The following is a 22,518-nucleotide window of genomic DNA, read 5'->3' as shown; positions in this document are numbered from 1 at the left end:
CAGAGCCGGCTCTTTTTAGTGAGCCGAGCCGAAAGAGCCGAAAATCCCATCACTAGTATTAAGCCTTTTGGTTCTTAGTCAACAGAGATTGACAGACCACGTGACTTTCGCGCATTGCTTTGTGGGTACCCGTGGCAACAACATCAAGACACTGCATCAAACACTAGCATTTCCAGCACCGGTAATCATTAATTCTGAGGTTTTAATCCCTACTTGCATTTTATTTGCCCCAAAAACAGTTATGTACAAAATGACGAAGAACTCGGCAGGTCCGTACGAAGACAGATTTGACGAAAAGACCAAAAAACAAAGTACGAGGAAAAAATCAAAGGAGAGATTTTCAATCTCTACACACAACGCTAAGTTGTTAAAGGGTTAACCTGGCAGGGCTGAGAATGTTGGTTGACCCTCCTCAGTATACAGCTAATCTGTTCTTCACTTAAGCTGGGCATACAGTGTGTGATTTTCGGCCCATTTTGAGATGATTTTTCAGTTGTGCGTTGACCGTTTTGGGGATCGGCCCGAGTTTCGCCTTAATCGTGTGTCTTGTAGTATACATGGGGTAACAAGAAGTGATTAACACCTCACGACCAGCTCCCAATCAGCAATCGTATGGTTGAAAGAAAATCAAACCTTTTTGAAATCCTGGTCGCCCCTCGTGAGCAGAGATGGGCAGTAACGCGTTACTGTAATCTGATTACTTTTTTCAAGTAACGAGTAAAGTAAGGGATTACTATTGCAAAAACGGTAATTAGATTACCGTTACTTTCCCGTAGGAACGCTGCGTTACTGCGTTACTAAAACCGTGATTTTTTGCGAGAATGGCTCACGACAGTGACGTAAGCGAGTGCGCCGTTAGTGACAACAGCTGTGTGCAGATCAACAATGGATCATATATCGAGTGCGGAGAGAGTATGAGCGTGCAGCGTTTAAAGCGTGGAAGTACTGACCTTACTTTGAGTTTGATTCCATAAAAAGTGACAAAAACATTAGTGTCCGTTGTGTGTGGGAAGAAAACTTCTTTTTACAGCGAAAAAAACCCCTAAACTTCCAAGCAAGCACCGAGTGCGCAACGACGTAATGGGAAACTCACAGAGAAACTCATGGATTCTTCAACTGACCGCGGCACACCTGCACCAGGGTAAACCTCCGCCTACCCCACTCCTGCTTTACAGGTGAAAATAGAGCAACAGGACCGCTGAGTCTTTGACTTTATTTATTTTCTGCTGTGTTTTACTTGCATCTATTTGAAAGAGTGAGTGTAAACACAAAAACTATTTTCTTTTATGTGCTGGAATGTGCAGAAAATAGGTTTAAATGTTAAACTAATTTATTCAAGTCAGAGAATGTTGCATATAATTAAATTTTTGCTTGATGCATAAAGTTAAAAGATTAAAACTAATAAAACAAGTTTTAAAAAGAGACTTTTCCATTTGATTACAGAGGGGCCGATGGCGCGATATGGCAGCCTCGCTTCTGTCAGTCTGCCCCAGGGCAGCTGTGGCTACAACCGTAGCTTGCCTCCACCAGTGTATGAATGTGAGAGTGAATGAATAGTGGCATTGTAAAGCGCTTTGGGTGCCTTGAAAAGCGCTATATAAATCCAATCCATTATTATTATTATTATTATTATTATTATTATTGTATGATGGATTATGCAGAAAAAGTAGAATTGGGCTGAAAGATCTATCGCTTTATTACCTATTCAGGTTGTAAATCGTGTTTTTAAAAAGTAACTAAGTAACTAAGTAATTAATTACTTTCGAAAATAAGTAATCAGTAAAGTAACGGGATTACTTTTTGGGGAAGTAATCAGTAATTAGTTACTGATTACTTTTTTCAAGTAACTTGACCAACACTGCTCGTGAGGGTATCGCATAGTAATGTGCAGCTCGATACTGAAATATCGATTCGTACGATACCAGTCATTTATGTTCTAGAATCGATTCTCATAATAAAATATCGATATTTTAGTAATTTAGGGTAAGTTTGTAGTTTATCATTAACAGGAACACAGTGGAAAGAAACTATATCATTCGGATTGTCTACATAGGAAGGAACTACTTCCTCTTCCACCTTTCATAGTCATGTGCGAAATACGGCTGCATAAATGTGTCGCAGCCCCTTGGCGTGTGCACTCACAATAATGGCTGAGCATAAATGGAGTCATGTGTGGACGTATTTTACCTCCACAAACAGCTGAGACATGGTTTGCAATACATGTGGCAAGAAAGTGAGGTGTTGTGGCAACATCACTAACCTTGTCAAACACCTCAGAATAAATCATATCACAGAATATGATGAGCGTATGTTGAGGTGAAGAGAAGAGGAGGAGAGGACAGGGACAGATGCTGCTAGGGCGAGACAGACGTCTCTCACGGAGTCCTTTAGTGCTGCAGGCAGGCAACGTGTTCAAATAGCGCACAGCTTCAGTTTCTTTATTTCTATATGATGAATTCTGCATTTTTAAGTGATAAGAACAAGTAATCTGATGTCCTGTAATCATTATGAAGCTATAATTTGAGATACAATAAATAAAATAAGTTTTTGTACAAAGTATTGGTATCGGATCAGCATAAGAGACCAAGACCTCTGATACCCGACCTGACATAGACACAGACAAACAGGCACCCACAGATACAAAGACTCCAAACCTCCCTCCGCCCGCTCATATGTAGTGTTGATGCATGTGTGTTCTAAAGTGCATTTAAAACCCAGGAGGGCATGGAGCTACCTGCCAGAGAGCAGCAGTTAAGCGCATAGCCCCTCCTGATAGCCCTCATTGTCTATGTGTATTTAAAATTGAGAGGTGGGCAACAATGCTAGGGGTGAGGTTGTACACCCTAAAGGTCTTCTGGATGCCGTGTAGTGTGCACACCCCCAAGATCCTATATGTATGTGTTATGAGAGTGTGAGTAATGTCTAAGTTGTGGGATAAAATTGAGGGACAGGCAGCCAGAAGGGGACAGAGGGGGGGATGCCTTACCTGCACCCTGGTGACACACCTTTACCCCAAGGACCTACATGTGTGGGTGATTGTGGTGGAGCGGGAAGACTGAGGCAGCTGGAGATGGGGAGGGAAGGAAGGGAGGGGCAAGTGACCCCTCCCTGGGGCCAGCTCCCCCGCTGACCCCAGTAGGCACCCCCATACTCTGCAACCCACCAGGGAAAGGGGGCCCAGGCCCATCCGGACCGGTTCAGCAGCGCCGCCCGGCCCCACAGAGCCCGGGACAGCCCACCCGACCCCACCACAGAGAAAACTGCACCCACTCTGTCATCCACTCAGCTTCCAGACTACACAAGACAATAGACACCCAGGCTGAGATGTTCCTCCACCTCTCCTATATCTCCCCCTCCTGCAGAGTGAGTTCCTGGAGAGAGGAGACCTCCTGCAAGATGTAACACCCCCCCCACCAGTTGAAGAGTCCCCCAGGTGGCTCTGGCGGCACCCTGCGCCAGGGCTGGGCCCCCATACACCCGCTCGCCAACAACCCCGGCGACACACCAACCAGGACCCAAACCCCAAGGCCCAGCCAGGGCCCCAGCCAAGAAGAAGGCGCACCCCCAGAACCCCACGCCCGTCCCGGACCCACCCAGGGGCAGCCAGGCTACCAGGTCAGTAACCCATGTCCGTCAGCACAGACCCTCCCCTAGGCCCACTGCACGCATCCACGAGGAAACCGTCACCTAAGAGCCAACAGAGCCCTAAACAGGCCATGACCGCAACCCCGGGTTGAGCCCTCCACGGAAGATGCTCCTGGGGAATCCCCCGACGCCCTAAGCCTGTCCCTACCCCCACATCAATCTGATCAACGAACAGAAAGTTCTGCTAATTTCTGTTTAACTCCATTAAGTTGCAGACAAAAAACAAAAATAAAACTAGGGTAGCGCTCTGCCCATAAAGTTCAACTGACAGCTAATCTATGTGCAGTGCATAAAGAAAATGATGGAAAGACAAACTAAAAGAAAATTTAAACCTCTTACACCATTAAAGACTTCAGTCGTTCGCAGTTTAATGAACTCAGCAGAGACTCCAATAAAGAGCAGCTGAGTCAATCTGGTCTGGACTCTGGAGGAGAGTCATGGTTTCAGAGCCTCTGTAGGACAGAAAACCTGCATTTATAGTGGGATAGTCTTCTGCTTAAATAACAGGATCATTCAAAACCGTTGTGTGACTCTGGAGGCTACACCCATAGACTGTGTGTCAGAAATAGGATTTGTGTTCAGTATTTGAGCAATTTTATATGGTTTCCATATTCTTAAAATTTACTTTTGAAGGCGAATTATCTCTATTTCCAGTTAGCATCGGACTTCACTGAACAAGCTGGGTGATGGAACAAGCTGATGCTTTAATTTGCTGAATTATTTTGCACATCTTGCCAGTGGTAACAACACAGGCAAAGTTTTCACATCCATTACACAACATGGTGAGCGTCAGTAGTTGAGGGATGAAGTCACATATGTCAACATACATTTGCATCAGAGAACAGTCTCTTCAATTTACTTTTATTTCTATTTCTATAATATGTGAAAACGAGAATATAAAATACCCCCCAATCTAACATCTCTCACAATACAAATGAAACTACAATGCTTTGTAGACTGCCCAAGAATTTGAACAGGGTACTGGGCTTAAGTATAACAGACCCAAATTCAAGCACACTGGGTGAAAAAGTCCATTGTAAAAATCTGAGTTTAAATAAATAGTTTCTCAATTTATATAAAACATAGTCAGACACCAAGAAACAAATTGTGGAAAAAAGCTAAATAAAGGAGAACATTGTTATGTTGTTTGCTGCAAAGAACTGGTTATAATCATTTTTGACATTTTTTTTAAACTATAAAAATCAGAAAGGAATTTGGTTCCAGTAGATGGTGGCTCTCAAGCACAGCAATGTAAATCTCTCTCTTACACACACACACACACACACGCACACACACACGTCTATATATACATTACATATGCATACACATACATACACAAAGCTGTGTAAACCAACTATAAATAACTAATCTAAACTTATATACATTAAATACAGAAATTAAATGAGGTGGAGTGAATACTAATGAATATACATAAATAAAAAGCACAACTAACTAAATCAACATCACAACATGAAGTGACTTCCAGTCCATAATGACTCCAGATTTTTGGTCTTAGGTATTACTTGAATGATTTCAAATCTTTTGTAGGAAAACCAGAATGACTGATGAATTAAATGTTTGCAATAAAAAAATAATAAATGTTTTTTATAACAAAGTTGATTAGGTAAAAAAAAAATTAACATCTACAATTAATATATACATGTTATCTGTACAGTTATCTGTACAGAAAAACATTCATCATAGTAACAAACCAATTAGTGTAACAAACAGTTGTTACTGTTACGGACATAAAATACCAAATTGAACTAAATATGAGGTAATCTTTTCCCTCATATATTGTAGTGAAGCTCCGCTTTGAACATTGCTCCATTTGAACTCTTTCCTCCACTTTCATGTACTGTGAATTCTCATGTGCTTTTTCAAGTTTGTTGTCTGACTCAATATTTTACCACATATGTTACACAAGTTTGGCTTCTCACCTGTGTGAATTCTCATGTGAACTCTGAATGCTGACGCGTCACTAAAGCTTTTCCCACAGGCGCTACAAGAATATGGTTTCTCACCTGTGTGAATTCTCATGTGAACTCTGAATGCTGACGCGTCACTAAAGCTTTTCCCACAGGCGCTACAAGAATATGGCTTCTCACCTGTGTGGATTCTCATGTGTGTTTTTAAGTGGATCAGCTGACGGAATCCTTTCTCACATGTGCTACACCGATAAGGTTTCTCACCTGTATGACTTCTCATGTGAGTTTTGAAGAACAGAATGCAACTGAATTTTTTTCCACACAGACTACAAGAATATGGATTCTCACCTTTGTGGATTCTCATGTGTGTTTTTAAGTGGCTCAGCTGACGGAATCCTTTCCCACATGTGCTACAGCAATAAGGTTTCTCACCTGTGTGGATTCTCATGTGAGTTTTGAAGCACACAATGTCACTGAATCTTTTTCCACAGCTGCTACAAGAATATGGCTTCTCACCTGTGTGGTTTCTCATATGAGTTTTCAAGCTGTCCATATCACTGAATTTTTTTCCACAGGTGTTACAAGAATGTGGCTTCTCACCTGTGTGGATTCTCATGTGCCTTTTCAAGTGTGCCCCCTGATTGAATGTTTTACCACATATTTTACACAAGTGTGGCTTCTCACCTGTGTGGATTCTCATGTGAACTCTGAATGCTGACGCGCCACTAAAGCTTTTCCCACAGGCGCTACAAGAATATGGCTTCTCACCTGTGTGGGTTCTAATGTGAGTTTTTAAGCCGTTCATCTGAATGAATCGTTTCCCACAGGTGCTACAAGAATAAGGTTTCTCACCTGTATGGACTCTTAGATGGTTAAGCAGTCTGTATTTATACTGAAAGGTTTTTCCACAAATCTCACATTTTACAGACTTTCTACTTGTGTCAGGCTTACACTGACTATATGACATGAGCTGGCTCTCTACTCCACTTTGCTTTCTCTGATTTCTCCTCTTTGTGTTTGCATTTGTAGTTGATCCTGAGTGCACATGCTCACTTTCTTCCTGGCCTTGGCTCCACTCTGGCTGAGGACAGTTGTTAGAAAGAAAGTCACTGCTTGGTTCAGGTTGCTCATGAGTAGAAGTCACCATACATTTATTAGTCTCTTCCTTTAGAAGAAGCCGCTCTCCCTCCTGACTGGTGCAGGGTTCCTCCTGCTCCTCTTTAAATTCTGGAGGCTTTCGATCCTCCTGATCCAGACTGGAGATCCTTTCATGGTTAGAGACCTGTTGGTCTGCAGGAACCTCTTCCTCCTTACAGATCTTTTGATCTGAAAAGTCTCAAGAGACAAAAACAAAAACATAAAATGAAAAAAACCAAAAACTCGAACATTAAAAAAACAAAACAAAACATCTCATCAACTATTAGAAATTCTCTATGAGCATGTCGCCCACGTACGCCAGTGTAATTCAAACAGTTATGCTAGTGATACTGACACTTAGATACACCGGAATAAATTGAAGTTTGGGGAGCTACATACAAATCAAAAGATCTTGCTGCATTTTCTTACATATTAATTTTGTACATTACTACAATGAATTTTAAATAAAACCCCTCAGATGCAGTTTAAGTGCAGACCTTCAGCTTCAATTCAGTAGGTTGAATGAAAACACGGCATAAAAATGTGAGAAAAAAAATCATCATGTTCATTTCTAATACAGATGCTTGCTTTCTCCTTTTTAATACTCTACCAGGCCTTTACTGCAGTGACTTTCAGGTCTTGTTTGTTTGTAGGCCTTTCTGTCTCAAGTTTAGCTTTCAACAATAGAAATGCATGCTTAACTTGGTCAACGCTTGAGGGTCGACGGACGTGCTGACGCGCCAAAAATCAAACCACCAATTTAGGACAACACAGCAACAAGATGCAACGACCCAGAGTCTCCATTTCAACTTGGGTCAAAAGTGCGGACTTCAAACTTTATACCAGTTTTTAAATTGTGTTGACAGGCCACGTAAAACAGACGTATGATAAAAAATACACACAATGTTTTTTTCTGAATAAAATAGTAGTGTTTACAGTGGGAAGAAACTGTAAAAACAGTGTTTTTTTAAGGACAGCGCTAGCAAACACTCCTTTTTATCTTGTGAGAGAAAAAGACAAAACACCCCTTTCCTTCCCCATTAGTGAAAAAATGTACCATGTTAACCAATCGAAAATGATGTGGCAACATGTGGCATTTTGTTGTTTGGGAAAAGGTGGAAGTTTTAGGAGTGACACCGGCGAGTCATAGCGAGCGAGCGAGCGAAAGAAAGAGAGAGAGCAAGTTTTGATGCGTGAGAGATTTGTGACATTTAGCATGTTTGGAGGGTATAGTTAGGGTGTAGTTTAGTCGTTGTGTTGTTTTGTGTCAGTTCTACGTCTTATGTGTGCATTTTTAGGTACATAGTACCATGTACTATAATATTTGCAAAACGTGCGCATAATTTTTAGAAATGTACAATTTCTATTTGCATTTTAAGTTTCGAAAATGATTTTTTTTAAACACGTTTGTGGTTTTTACAGTAAAAAATATAACTTTTTTTCTACTCGGATTTTAGGTTTTTGGTCTCAATTGTCGTCAGTTGAAGCAGAATTTGAATTTTTTTTTTGAAAACATGGACATGGCATCCTTTGGATTAATGAGGATGACTTGCTTGTTCTTAGTGCTCAGGTCAAAAACTTTCTTCTGTGATGGAATTTCCTATCAAACTGGCTGCTTAGGCGTCAAGTTTCTAACTCAACAATGCTCCCATCCAGACGACGGGCTTTTCAGGGAAGGCCTTGCATCAGCTAGACAATATTAAACCACATACTGCATCTATTCCAACAACATGGCTTTGTAGTAGTAGAGTCCAGGTGGTGAACTGGCCTGCCTGCAGACATGGCAAATGTTTCTTTCATCCACTGAAAATATTTTGCATGAAAGTGAAAAATATGAAAATGGAGACCCAGGACTGTTCAACAGCTAGAATCTTATATCAGAGAAAAATGGGAAGAAACTCAAAACAGCAGCTGCTCTCCTCAGGTCACTAACTGTTGTTAAAAGAAGACAGAAAACAGTGGTAACATGGCTCCGTCCTGACTTTTCTGTTGCTATCTTCAATTTCAAAATAAGCAAATGTTTTGTATATTTGTTTGTTTTGTTGTTTTTCTTCTACAATGTCCAATTGGGTTTAATTGGGTTTGTATCTGTAGAAATTTTATATCCATTAACAAATAAAGACAATCAGCATCATAATATGAACTCATTTTCAGGTTTCAACATTAACTAGACACAAGATTGTTTCTACTTTCTCAACCAACACACTTCGGCTTGTTCCTTTTAGTTTACATTATTCCTGTACCCCTGAAAATAAAGTTTAAGTTCTAATTAGAATCCTACATTAGTAATATTTGTTTGTCTCATCTATAGAGTATTCCAAACTTTTCATACTTTGTTGGTAAAATTATTTAGCACTAATTTCCTAGCAGCGGCTGTACTGTCCTGTGACAATTACACCCAGCTGTATTAGGAATTAGGTTAAAGAACTGTTTTGCTTTTTCGTTTAACTGTTGTTAGTTTTGCCATATTTGTGCCTTACCAACAGTGTTGGGTAGTAACGGAATACCCCGGGGTTCCCTTTACTACGGTTTGGAGCCACGGACCTGTTTCATATACGTGCGGAATAGTTTTCTATATGAGACCCAGCAAAAAGTGTAGCCGTACCTAATGTCCAACCTACTGATACTCATTTTACATTAAGATTTAAAAGTCTAGTTGGTACCTGTATGAGGAGTATCCTTCAGTAATACAGGGAGTGCAGAATTATTAGGCAAATTGTATTTTTGAGGAATAATTTTATTATTGAACAACAACCATGTTCTCAATGAACCCAAAAAACTCATTAATATCAAAGCTGAATGTTTTTGGAAGTAGTTTTTAGTTTGTTTTTAGTTTTAGCTATTTTAGGGGGATATCTGTGTACTCCACCTCCACCTTGCTGGCGTCTGAGTCGGACTGGAGCTCTCTGCCCTTTACCAATCCAGCCACGGGCCCATCCATCTGGCCCATCAAGACTCACTCTCATTTCATCAGTCCATAAAACCTTAGAAAAATCAGTCTTGAGATATTTCTTGGCCCAGTCTTGACGTTTCAGCTTGTGTGTCTTGTTCAGTGGTGGTCGTCTTTCAGCCTTTCTTACCTTGGCCATGTCTCTGAGTATTGCACACCTTGTGCCTTTGGGCACTCCAGTGATGTTGCAGCTCTGAAATATGGCCAAACTGGTGGCAAGTGGCATCTTGGCAGCTGCACGCTTGACTTTTCTCAGTTCATGGGCAGTTATTTTGCACCTTGGTTTTTCGACATGCTTCTTACGACCCTGTTGACTATTTTGAATGAAACGCTTGATTGTTCGATGATCACGCTTCAGAAGCTTTGCAATTTTGAGACTGCTGCATCCCTCTGCGAGATATCTCACTATTTTTGACTTTTCTACCGAGGGAATTTACAGCAGTGATTATTACGGCTGTTTACATACCCCCACAAGCCGACACTGACCGTGCACTCAGGGAACTGTACAGCGCGATCAGCAGTGAGGAAACCGCACACCCAGAGGCAGCGTTTATCACAGCCGGAGACTTTAATAAGGGAAACCTGAAGAAAGTCTCACCAAAACTCCATCAACACATCCTTTTTAACACACGTGGAAACCGGCTACTCGACCACTGTTACACCTCTTTCCGGGATGCGTACAAAGCCCTCCCCCGCGCCCCATTCGGCCAATCAGATCACTGCTCCATCCTGCTCCTGCCCGCCTACAGGCAGAAGCTGAAACAGGAAGCTCCAACCCGGAGGGCGGTGCACTGTTGGACGGACCAATCGGAGTCTGCGCTGCGGGACTGTTTTGATCACGCGGACTGGGTAATGTTTCACGTGGCCGCCAGAGACATTGATGAATACACAGACTCTGTGCATTTATCAGGAAATGCGTGGAAGATGTCGTCCCATCCAGAACAGTTAAATCCTCCCCAAATCAAAAACCCTGGATTAACAGAGATGTTCGCGCGGCACTGGCGGCACGGAACACCGCCTTTGCCTCCGCGAACACATCGGACTACAAACACGCACATTACCAACTCCGGAAGACGATCAAAGCAGCCAAACGTGAGTACAGGGACAGGGTGGAGCAACAGTTTGACAACCCTCGGAGTATGTGGCAGGGACTAAACACGATCACAGACTTTAGAGGGAAAACCAGCACACCGCAGACCACGGCCTCTCTGTGTGAGGATCTAAACGTATTCTACGCTAGATTCGACGCAGCGAACACCATGAGACCGGACAGTGTGCGCACCGCGGATGACGTCAGTGCGCACACTGTGTCTGAGGAGGATGTGCGGAAGTGCTTCAGGAAGGTGAACGCACGCAAAGCTACTGGTCCGGACGGGATTCCCGGCCGCGTCCTCAAGTCATGCGCGGCTCAGCTGGCTGGAGTGTTCACACACATCTTCAACCTTTCCCTCTCTCTGTCTGTAGTCCCAGCCTGCTTCAAAATGGCCACCATCGTCCCTGTACCCAAATCCTCCACCATCTCCTCATTGAACGACTGGCGACCTGTAGCCCTGACCTCCATCGTAAGCAAATGCTTCGAGAAGCTGGTCAGGGACTTCATCTGCTCTGCACTACCCGACTCACTGGACCCTCTACAGTTTGCATACCGCCACAACAGGTCCACTGATGATGCCATAGCCCTGACACTACACACTGCCCTGTCACACCTGGAGAAGAGAGACACGTACAGTGGGGCAAAAAAGTATTTAGTCAGCCACCGATTGTGCAAGTTCCCCCACCTAAAATGATGACAGAGGTCAGTAATTTGCACCAGAGGTACACTTCAACTGTGAGAGACAGAATGTGAAAAAAAAATCCATGAATCCACATGGTAGGATTTGTAAAGAATTTATTCGTAAATCAGGGTGGAAAATAAGTATTTGGTCAATAACAAAAATACAACTCAATACTTTGTAACATAACCTTTGTTGGCAATAACAGAGGTCAAACGTTTACTATAGGTCTTTACCAGGTTTGCACACACAGTAGCTGGTATTTTGGCCCATTCCTCCATGCAGATCTTCTCGAGAGCAGTGATGTTTTGGGGCTGTCGCCGAGCAACACGGACTTTCAACTCCCGCCACAGATATTCTATGGGGTTGAGGTCTGGAGACTGGCTAGGCCACTCCAGGACTTTCAAATGCTTCTTACGGAGCCACTCCTTTGTTGCCCGGGCGGTGTGTTTTGGATCATTGTCATGTTGGAAGACCCAGCCTCGTTTCATCTTCAAAGTTCTCACTGATGGAAGGAGGTTTTGGCTCAAAATCTCACGATACATGGCCCCATTCATTCTGTCCTTAACACGGATCAGTCGTCCTGTCCCCTTGGCAGAAAAACAGCCCCATAGCATGATGTTTCCACCCCCATGCTTCACAGTAGGTATGGTGTTCTTGGGATGCAACTCAGTATTCTTCTTCCTCCAAACACGACGAGTTGAGTTTATACCAAAAAGTTCTACTTTGGTTTCATCTGACCACATGACATTCTCCCAATCCTCTGCTGTATCATCCATGTGCTCTCTGGCAAACTTCAGACGGGCCTGGACATGCACTGGCTTCAGCAGCGGAACACGTCTGGCACTGCGGGATTTGATTCCCTGCCGTTGTAGTGTGTTACTGATGGTGACCTTTGTTACTTTGGTCCCAGCTCTCTGCAGGTCATTCACCAGGTCCCCCCGTGTGGTTCTGGGATCTTTGCTCACCGTTCTCATGATCATTTTGACCCCACGGGATGAGATCTTGCGTGGAGCCCCAGATCGAGGGAGATTATCAGTGGTCTTGTATGTCTTCCATTTTCTGATGATTGCTCCCACAGTTGATTTTTTCACACCAAGCTGCTTGCCTATTGTAGATTCACTCTTCCCAGTCTGGTGCAGGTCTACAATACTTTTCCTGGTGTCCTTCGAAAGCTCTTTGGTCTTGGCCATGGCGGAGTTTGGAGTCTGACTGTTTGAGGCTGTGGACAGGTGTCTTTTATACAGATGATGAGTTCAAACAGGTGCCATTCATACAGGTAACGAGTGGGGGACAGAAAAGCTTCTTACAGAAGACGTTACAGGTCTGTGAGAGCCAGAGATTTTCCTTGTTTGAGGTGACCAAATACTTATTTTCCACCCTAATTTACGAATAAATTCTTTACAAATCCTACCATGTGGATTCATGGATTTTTTTTTTTCACATTCTGTCTCTCACAGTTGAAGTGTACCTCTGGTGCAAATTACTGACCTCTGTCATCATTTTAAGTGGGGGAACTTGCACAATCGGTGGCTGACTAAATACTTTTTTGCCCCACTGTATGTGAGAATGCTGTTTGTAGATTACAGCTCAGCATTCAATACCATCGTTCCCTCGAAGCTGGACAGGAAACTGCAGGATCTAGGACTGAGCAGCTCCCTCTGCAGCTGGATCCTTAGCTTCCTGTCTGACAGATGCCAGGTGGTCAGACTGGGCAGCATCACCTCATCCCCCATCACACTGAACACTGGTGCTCCACAGGGGTGTGTACTGAGCCCTCTCCTGTACTCACTCTACACCTACGACTGCACAGCCACTAACAGCTCCAACATCATTGTGAAGTTTGCGGACGACACTACAGTGGTGGGTCTTATCACCAACGGTGATGAGACGGCTTACAGGGAGGAGGTCAGCGCCCTGACCCACTGGTGTCAACACAACCATCTCACCCTCAACGTCGCAAAGACAAAGGAGTTGATAGTGGACTTCCGGAGGTGCAGAGAAGTACACACCCCCATCACCATCAACGGCGCTGCTGTGGAGAGAGTGAGCAGCTTCCGGTTCCTTGGAGTACATCTGGCTGAGGATCTTACGTGGTCAGTACACACAAACAAAACAGTGAAGAAGGCGCAGCAGCGCCTCTTCTTTCTCAGGAGACTGAAAAGATTCGGCATGAACCCCCGCATCCTCAGGACCTTCTATCACTGTGCCATTGAGAGCATCCTCACTGGATGCATCACCACCTGGTATGGCAACAGCACCGCCTACAACTGCAAAGCTCTCCAGCGAGTAGTGCGGTGCTCTGAACGGATAATTGGAGGTGAGCTTCCCTCCCTCCAAGACATCTACAGGAAGCGCTGCCTGAGGAAAGCGGGGAGGATCATCAAGGACTCCAGTCACCCCAGCCATAAACTGTTCAGACTGCTTCCATCAGGAAGGAGGTTCTGCAGCATCCGGTCCCGTACCAGCAGACTGAGAGACAGCTTTTTCCATCAGGCCATCAGACTGCTGAACACGTCATAGACACCTCAGCTTCACTACTGGAACTTTAACATTATGCACTCCACACTGTATATAAATGCCACTTGTTTTGCACATATTCAACTCTGTATATTTTATATATTTTATTATTATTATTATTATTATTATTTTTACTATTTAATTTGTAAAAATGTGTATACACACACACACACACACACACACACACACACACACGTAGGAAAATATTTAGTATACACATCCAGAAATGCATACACTATTATACATTGTACATATATTTATTAGTTTCAGGTTGGCCATTCTTTTATTTTGCTCGTTTGTGTTGTTGTGTTTGCACATCTCTGTTGCTTGTGGGGCTCGCACACAAGAATTTCACTCGCATGTGCTGTGCCAGTGTGCCTGCACATGTGATGTGACAATAAAAGTGATTTGATTTGATTTGATTTCTGAGCCTGTCAAGTCCTTCTTTTGACCCATTTTGCCAAAGGAAAGGACGTTGCCTAATAATTATGCACACCTGATATAGTGTGTTGATGTCATTAGACCACACCCCTTCTCATTACAGAGATGCACATCACCTAATATGCTTAATTGGTAGTAGGCTTTCGAGCCTATACAGCTTGGAGTAAGACAACATGCATGAAGAGGATGATGTGGACAAAATACTCATTTGCCTAATAATTCTGCACTCCCTGTAGTAATAAATCACACAGCAATTCATGTAGTTGTAAAAAGCATGTGAATATATTAAGTAATCCAAAGTATCCAGAATACATTACACTCACTGAGTAACGAGTTCTGAATACATTACAAAATACATATATTCTGTAATACATTTTAAAAGTAACTTTTCCAACGCTGCCTACTATTAGCAAACTTGCGAGCCACATGCTATGAAGCAAATCTATGGTCTACAGTGACCCCTTGTAGACATTGTGAGACATCGTTTCTGCTTCCAGAAAACCACAATTTGTGGGACTGTCAACTGCTCCTAAAAGATAACTGAGCAACAATAACAGATATTAAGGCGCCTTTTCCTTCTTCCCAGTGCAGACATCACTGATGCTTCACTCATTCCTGCCTTCCTGATAGTTTCACATACCTTTGCTTTGTATCTGTATTTCAGGTTTCCAGATGGTATCCAGCAGTCTGAGCCTCTCCTGCCCGGTCCAGACCATGATGTGTTCAAACTCGTGACTGGTGCAGAGTTCCTCCTGTTCCTCCTTAATCTGAGGAGGCTCTGGGTCCTCCTGCTTCAGACTGGAGCTCCTCTCCTGGTTACAGACCTGTTGGTCTGCGAGAACCTCCTCATCCTTACTCTTCATTCTGTTTTGAGAATTCTTGAAAAGAGACAAGTGATGACGGGAGAAATTAAAAATGAACAAATGTGACAAATGTTTCAAGAGCAAAAGTAATTATATCACTAGAAAAATTTGCATTTCTTGCGAAAATGCAGTGTGGATGCTTTAAAGCTGAAGCTGTATGCAAAAACTAGCTGAAAAAGCTGAAAAGTTGCAGAAATTGTAAAAACTTTGCAGAAGTAAAGGAACTTTGCTAAAATGTAATAACTTAGCAGAACTGCAATATCTTAGAGGAAACATAATACTTGGCAGAAATACAATAGCATAGCAGAACTTAGCAGAAATATTGTAACTTACCAGAAACATGATAACTTCTCAAAAATACAAGAATTTAGGAGAAATAGTATAAGATAACAGAAAGAATATATTTATCCAAAAATACTTAAACATTACTGAAACACTATGATTTAGAAAAATAGTACAACATAGCAGAAATACTGTGTTTTACCAGAGACACTGTGATGAACTATGAATATTGTAATTTTAAATTAATAGTATGTTTTAGCACAAATACTATAATTTGGAAAAAATACTATGTTTCAGCACAAATACTCTGGTTTAGCACAAATATTATAACATAGCAGAAATACAATTATATAGCAGAAGTGCTATATTTAGAAAGAAAAATATAATATAGTAGAAATACTATGATTTAGCAGAAATACTGTAATCAGGACATATATTGTAACATGACAGAAATTCCTCCACTTAGTAGTAATACTTTAACATAACACAAATGTTATGATTTGGCACAAAAATCATGATTTGTCAAAAATACTATGATTTAGCAAAATACTATGATTGAGCAGAAGTACTAAGATGTAATAAAAGAACCTTGATTTAACAGAAATACAATTATGGAGGAGTAATACTTTAAAATGGGAGAACTATTGATACACACACACACATACACAGAGCCTAAAGGGAAGAGTATTTGTGCCATGGAGTGTTAACAAGAATGTGAGGTCCATATTAGAAAAGCTGGTAAAATCATAAAAGTTTGCAGAATTGTAATAAATGATGAATATGAATTACTGGTCTGTGATAGTGTATTAATTTGTAGGGGAAAAAAACATGTTGACCAAGGTGGAATCGAACCCACAACCTTTGGTTTGCGGACCCGTGTCATTAACAACTGCGCCACTGGGAAAGAGAGCGGGTGCCTTGAAAAACAGGGTAATGAGCAGTCAGAATTAGATTGCGGTGAGAGGCAAAAAAATGCCGTTTTCTGGAGTTACAAAACGTCATGTAACTCAAAAACTAGGTGGACTAGAAGCATAATTCTTGTACTGGGTGAATCAGCGGACTTTGGTGTACTTTGACCGCGATTTTCATTGCTCTCTGTACATCCGTCGCTGAGATATGACGAGAGAAGGAACGGCAGACCTCAGATATGATTGGCTGGCTGGGAAGCCGTGCAGGCCCTGATATGTGCATTTGAATGTCTGAGTCCTCACAGAGGATTGGCTGCCTGGCAGAAATATATAGAAATAGTATGATTAAGCATAAATACTACATTTAGTAGAAATACTATATTAAGCACAAATCCTATAAAAAGCAGAAATACTGTACTATGATTTGGTAGAAAAACTATAATTAATCAGAAATACTATATTTGGCAGAAACACTATATTTAGCACAAATCTTATAAAATAGCAGAAATAGTATGATTTAGCACAATAGTAATAAGTTAAACAGAAAAGTTGGAAAAGCAAAATGGACAGCTGAAAAAATGCTGAACATGCTGAGGGTCCCTCAAATATACTTGTTAAATGAAAAAAATCAGCAAAAAAATATATAACAGCCACACAATCACAAATATGTACACATAAGGAAACACACATGCACAGAGAGAGACACACACAAGATCCAATTCAGTAAACCAGTCTAAATATATTGAATTTTAATCTTACAATGAGATCATCCCATTAAAAGGATTTCTCTCTCTCTCTGTCACACACACACACACACACACACACACACACACACACACACACACACACACACACACACACACACACACAGGGAGAGAGAAGTAAGTTTCCAGCTCAGTCAAGCAGGCTGGGAGCTGCAAAATTTGAATCCACCAATCAGAGAGGCGGTGTACTTTTCCCCGCCAAAACAGGTGCACGCAGCACAGAGAGACACAGGATTTTTGCAGTCTGTTTCTCATAGTGACGACTCCCCTCAAACAAATGACCATAATTTCCTAACCGTAGGGGCTAGAACGGTCATTCTTACATCGTTCTGTTCAGAAGAGATGGAGGAATCTTCCAGTGTTGACAATTTATCATTAAAATATGAATTATTAAAGATATTTGACTTGTAATGCACCATAACTGAGTAGAGCAAAGCAAAAACTGCCTTGACTTGCCTTCAAAAAACGCTTTGTAACTCTAAATCTATTTGGAGTATCGATATCATTCTTTCACCGTAAGAGACAGCAGGCTTTGGTGAACAGTCATGGAAATTTTCAGGTCTCTGTGGAAATCCAACAAAAAGTTATGACGAGAGAAAAAAGTGGTTCATTTCCAGAGTTTGAAATCTGAGCGAAGGACGAATTTCCTACCCTCAAACGAGTCCAACTCATTTCAGAACGGTAATAGGTGAGAAAGAAATTCTTTAATTGTGAGTGTCAGGAGTGTCTGAAGATATACTGGGACAAGCCTCATGTCTTAACTTTGCTTCGTTAAGGAGATATGACGATTCGAATATGCCTCTCATTACAGAAATCAAGCGGTGATTTTGAACAAACTCTCCATTGACTTTCTATGGAGAGTTTTGCGACTTTGTGTTGGTCTGAGGAGATTTGCAAAAATTCTATAAATTCCACAACAATGATAGTGACATTTTCAGAAAGCCAGCAAAAATACCTACGTTTTGTTGTATAATTTGTGGAAGTTGAGTGAAATTTGAGCAAGTAGCAAGAAGTTGTTCGGACATGAAGAGAAGACTGCGAAACCTTCAGTGGCACACTGGAAGCCAAGTGCATAGCAACCATAACAACGCATGTATTTTGTGAAAAATCACAATTTTGCAACTCAAAACTTTAAGAGGCATAAAAGTAAAACAGTAAAAGATTTGAAAAAGCTGATTTATACCTGAATGGCCCAATAATTTGAGAACATTTTAAAGTTTGAATGGTTGTTCTACGTGAAAATATGAAGAAGTAGTTAAGTTTTAGCAGAATTGCAGAAGTTTCCTATTCATTTCAAATTAAAGGAAAAAAGCTTAATATTTTAAAAAGTATAATAGTGAAAAATACCAAAAGACATAGCCGTCATTAGCAGAAATAGCAGAATAGTTTAAAATTTGAACGGTGAAAATCGGCTGAAAATTGTGGAAGTAGATCCACGGCGAAAAGTGTACAGAAACACCAAGAAGGAACTCAATAGTGTGGATGCTTATTTAGATGGAGAATTTTAGAGTGTTTTTCACCACCTGACTATGATCGGAGTCCAAATTTCAAATTAAAGGCTGTTTCACTTTGTTTGCTGATTTGTGCTTAAAGCTGCAACACCTACCAGTATTTTGTTTTGTTTTTCATTATTTTCAAACTACGAAATAATTGCAGTAAAAATAATGAATTAATATCATGTAAATTATTTAAACGGTACTTAAGATGGTGGTTAACACTGTTGCCTCACAGCAAGAAGATTCTTAATCCGACTCAGGAGTTTGCATGTTCTGCTCCTCAGTGTGTCGGTTCTCTCTGGGTACTCCAGCTAGGGCTGCCACAAACGATTATTTTTGAGATAGTCAACTAATCACATCATGCATCCATTGTTGTAAAACGTACAGCTTATTGCACCAGTATGCACCTGCTCTTATATAACTATCATTAGCTTACAGCTTAAAGTGTTTAACGTATGTGCTCACTAAAAATAAAGACAAGATGATAGTTCATTAAACTTTTAATTAAATTTGCAGATTAAACACCACCGAGACAATCAATTCAGCAGTCTGCTCTTTGCTCCCTCAAATATAACAGGACATTGGAGTAAATTCTCAATCATCTCACATTTCTGTTCAGTTTTCTGTTTATTCAGCTGTGTGAAAACTGTAATTTTAATCTCAGCCAAACTGATGCACTCAGGAAACAATAAAACACTGAAAAAGCCAGATAATAACATTTATAAACTAAGTCACTTATATAACTAACCCTATAGATGAAAGCACATAACATTTTATTTTCAAAAGCAAATAACAAGCTTATAGAGCAGTAGTTTTCGGTTTTCAACAAAAGCATGCAATTTACTTTGTGTACAGTCAAATGGAGTTGAGTCAACTAGTGCCACCCGTGGCAAGGTGCCATAGCCTACAGCCAGATCAACTTGTGACACAGACATCTGCAGCACAATACATTTGTAACTTTCAATTTTTTCTGTTTTTGTGTCTTGCAAATAAACCTTATATTATATAATTATATTATGCATTTATTTTTGGCCTACATCAGTAGAAAATGCCAAATTATATACACAAAGTTATTGAAATCACCAGTCCTGTTGATTATCATGATTTTAATTTTCTTTCCCATAACAAAGAAATACGTCTTGAACAAATATATGACACATTAATATTTCACATCCTGTTATCATAGCCTGCCTGTGTAGAGAATACATTAACATGGCAAATGTATTGTGCATGAAACAAATTCAAACGAGGTGCAGATGTGTGTCACAAGTTAATCTGACTGTAGGCTTTAGGCACTTGACCACAGGTGGCGCTAGTTGACTCAATTTGAGTGAACATAAAGTAAACTGCACGTTTTAGTTGTGCAGCGAAAACGCTGAAATCTGAGTAATAACACGTACGAGGGGAACAATAACGAAGACAAGATTCTCCCGATCGTTTACTCTTGCTGTCCTGTGAACAACATCGGCGTGGTGTTAATTGTTTGCCGTTTTCGCGATCGCCTCGCGCACGAGAATATCACCAGGTAAACTCGCGACATTTCTAAACATTTTGTTATTAAAGAGCAACAAGACTGAGGGAGTGTGTTTGAGGTAACCTTATAAATGTCACGGATGACACATTTGGTGTTTATTTGCTGTTTTGTCGGTAGCGGCTACTGAAAAGCAAGCCTACCACACATCTGTTCGCCAGTTAATCCGGAACACTGGCCGCGAAGGATTTCACTCGCAGAAAAGGCTCATCGATGGTGGCTGGGATCGCGCCACGATCATCAGCCATTGCAGCCTAAGGCTCAGGGAAACGAGCCCGCCAGCCCTTTATAGTGGCCGAGCCCACTGGCGATAAGGAAAGGTAGCTCGTCATAGAGGACTCACGCTCGGGGAGACGTTTTTATGGTCGACTTAATAATGGAATAATGGCATGCATTTATATAGCGCTTTTCGAGACCCTCAGAGCGCGTTACAATCCCACTATTCGGTTCTATACTTAGGCTCCCAGAAGAGCCTCGAGAACCCTGGTGCTGTCTTTGCATACCTCCACAATGCTATGTTATTTAATCTTTAAAAAAAAGGAGATTTCCTGCGTACGACCAGAAAGAGCTCAAGTACCGCGCGTTCCACAGTTTTAAAATAAATAACCTACAACATCTGCACGGCAACCACGTGGTGCGAGTTGAAGGTTTCTCTCACAGATTCTTTCGTCCGCGTGTTTAATACTAAAATCTTACCGTTTAAATCAAAGGGACGCACTTATGTGATGAGCTGCTGGTTGAATTTAGTCTGCGCTGATGGTTGATCTCACCCTGGTCGATTGTTTCTTAACCTCCGAGCAGATTTCTACCTTGAAAAACTCTCAAACCACTGTTGTTTGTTTGTTGTGGAGTTTGAGTGACGTCATTTCCGCTATACTTCTTCTATTAGAATTTCGAGTAGAACTGGCGCACTGCTGCCCTCCTCGGGTCATTCGTAGTCCAAATAAAAGTCCTTCCAAACAGTCCAGTGCTTTGCAGAAACCCGAATAAAGAATTTTAGTTCCCCAGTGATCCAAGCCAAGTATTGACTTAAACCATAGGTGTCAAACTCTGGCCTGTGGGCCAAATTTGGCCCGCAGCCTAATTACATTTGGCCCGCGAAGCCATACCAAATTACTATTAGAGCTGGCCTACTGGTATTATACAGCTAATATATATATTGTTTAGTATTAAGCTTTGCTTGTTCCATATTCAGTTTTTCAGCAAAACGTGTTTGAGTCCATAAGAAAAGATTCATTCTTATATCTGGAGGAATAAATATATTTCAATAAATATTAACGTTAGCCTGCGACATTGTTTCAGTTTTGAATTTTGGCCCACTGTGTATTTGAGTTTGACACCCCTGACTTAAACAGTCTGCAGCACAACTGGAACAGACTGTCTAAACATGTAAAGTAATGACACCCATTCTTTTCATTCTGTTATTGCTTTTGCCACATGCTGTTTTTTTTTTTTTTTGTTTTTTTTTGATGATGGATCCATATTCAGAAGACCAAGTGCTTATTAAATTAAATTACATTTTATTTACATAGTGCCAAATCACAACAACAGTCACCTCAAGGCCCCCCAGGTTCTCCAGCCTTTAGATTGATTTTAGTGTCATCTTCATTAACTGAAGTTTCTGTATGTTTCCTTATCATTTCATTCATTTTCCTCACTCCTTAATACATATCTGAGCTCCTAGTTTGAGCAGATGACAAACTTGACACCAAGTTTGTCATCTGCAAACTTGGTGTCAAGTTTGGATTTAGTCCATAAATGATTGAAAACCAACAACAAGGCTACAACAAGACAGCAGCAATGTGTAGGCCTGTACTAAAAAAGGGAAAACAGTCATCCTGGGTCATCCATATGCCAAACAGTAGATAACACATGAGGATCCTACTTACCACCCTTTAACAGTTATACAGAGTGAGGAATTGCCAGGGGAAATGAATCCGGTCTGCAATACAGCCTGTAATCTTTGCCACCCTGAACACGAATAAGTGGACCAAAGCACCACTATAACAACCTCTGATTAACAGGTAAGGGAGAGGTGAATGTTCATGCTGCATTCACTGACACATGTATGGACCAACCTCCACCAAATCTACCCCACTACAAGTGGTAAACATGGCCCTGTCCTGACTTTTCTGTTGCTGTATTCCATTTCAAAGTAAGCAAATGTTTTTGTATGTTTGTTTGTTTTGTGGCACAAGTTCCCATTTTCTTCTACAATGTTACAGCTGTACCATACATTTTATTTCCGTTAACAAATGAAGCCAATCAACATCATAATATG

The 22,518-nt window shown here is 41.2% G+C and overlaps 1 protein-coding gene across 1 annotated transcript; it reads right to left on the bottom strand.

Moving 5' to 3' along the window:
- Nucleotides 1-4,329: 4,329 nt before the first annotated feature.
- On the bottom strand, nt 4,330-21,093 carry LOC146687040 (uncharacterized). Its single transcript, XM_085437969.1, has 3 exons — nt 20,934-21,093; nt 15,034-15,271; nt 4,330-6,908 (listed from the first exon to the last, which is right to left on the bottom strand). Exons 2-3 carry the CDS (start codon nt 15,254-15,256, stop codon nt 5,497-5,499), a joined length of 1,635 nt encoding a protein of 544 aa, XP_085294095.1. The 5' UTR covers nt 15,257-15,271; nt 20,934-21,093; the 3' UTR covers nt 4,330-5,496.
- Between the last annotated feature and the right edge of the window lie 1,425 nt (nt 21,094-22,518).

The sequence above is a fragment of the Copadichromis virginalis genome, linkage group LG18 (assembly GCF_057382275.1).
Source record: "Copadichromis virginalis isolate Kocher_CV1m ecotype Utaka linkage group LG18, C_Virginalis_male_GT1.1, whole genome shotgun sequence".
Taxonomy (NCBI): Eukaryota; Metazoa; Chordata; class Actinopteri; order Cichliformes; family Cichlidae; genus Copadichromis; species Copadichromis virginalis.
Note: the sequence above shows the minus strand (reverse complement) of the source record. Positions and strands in the feature narration are given on the sequence as shown.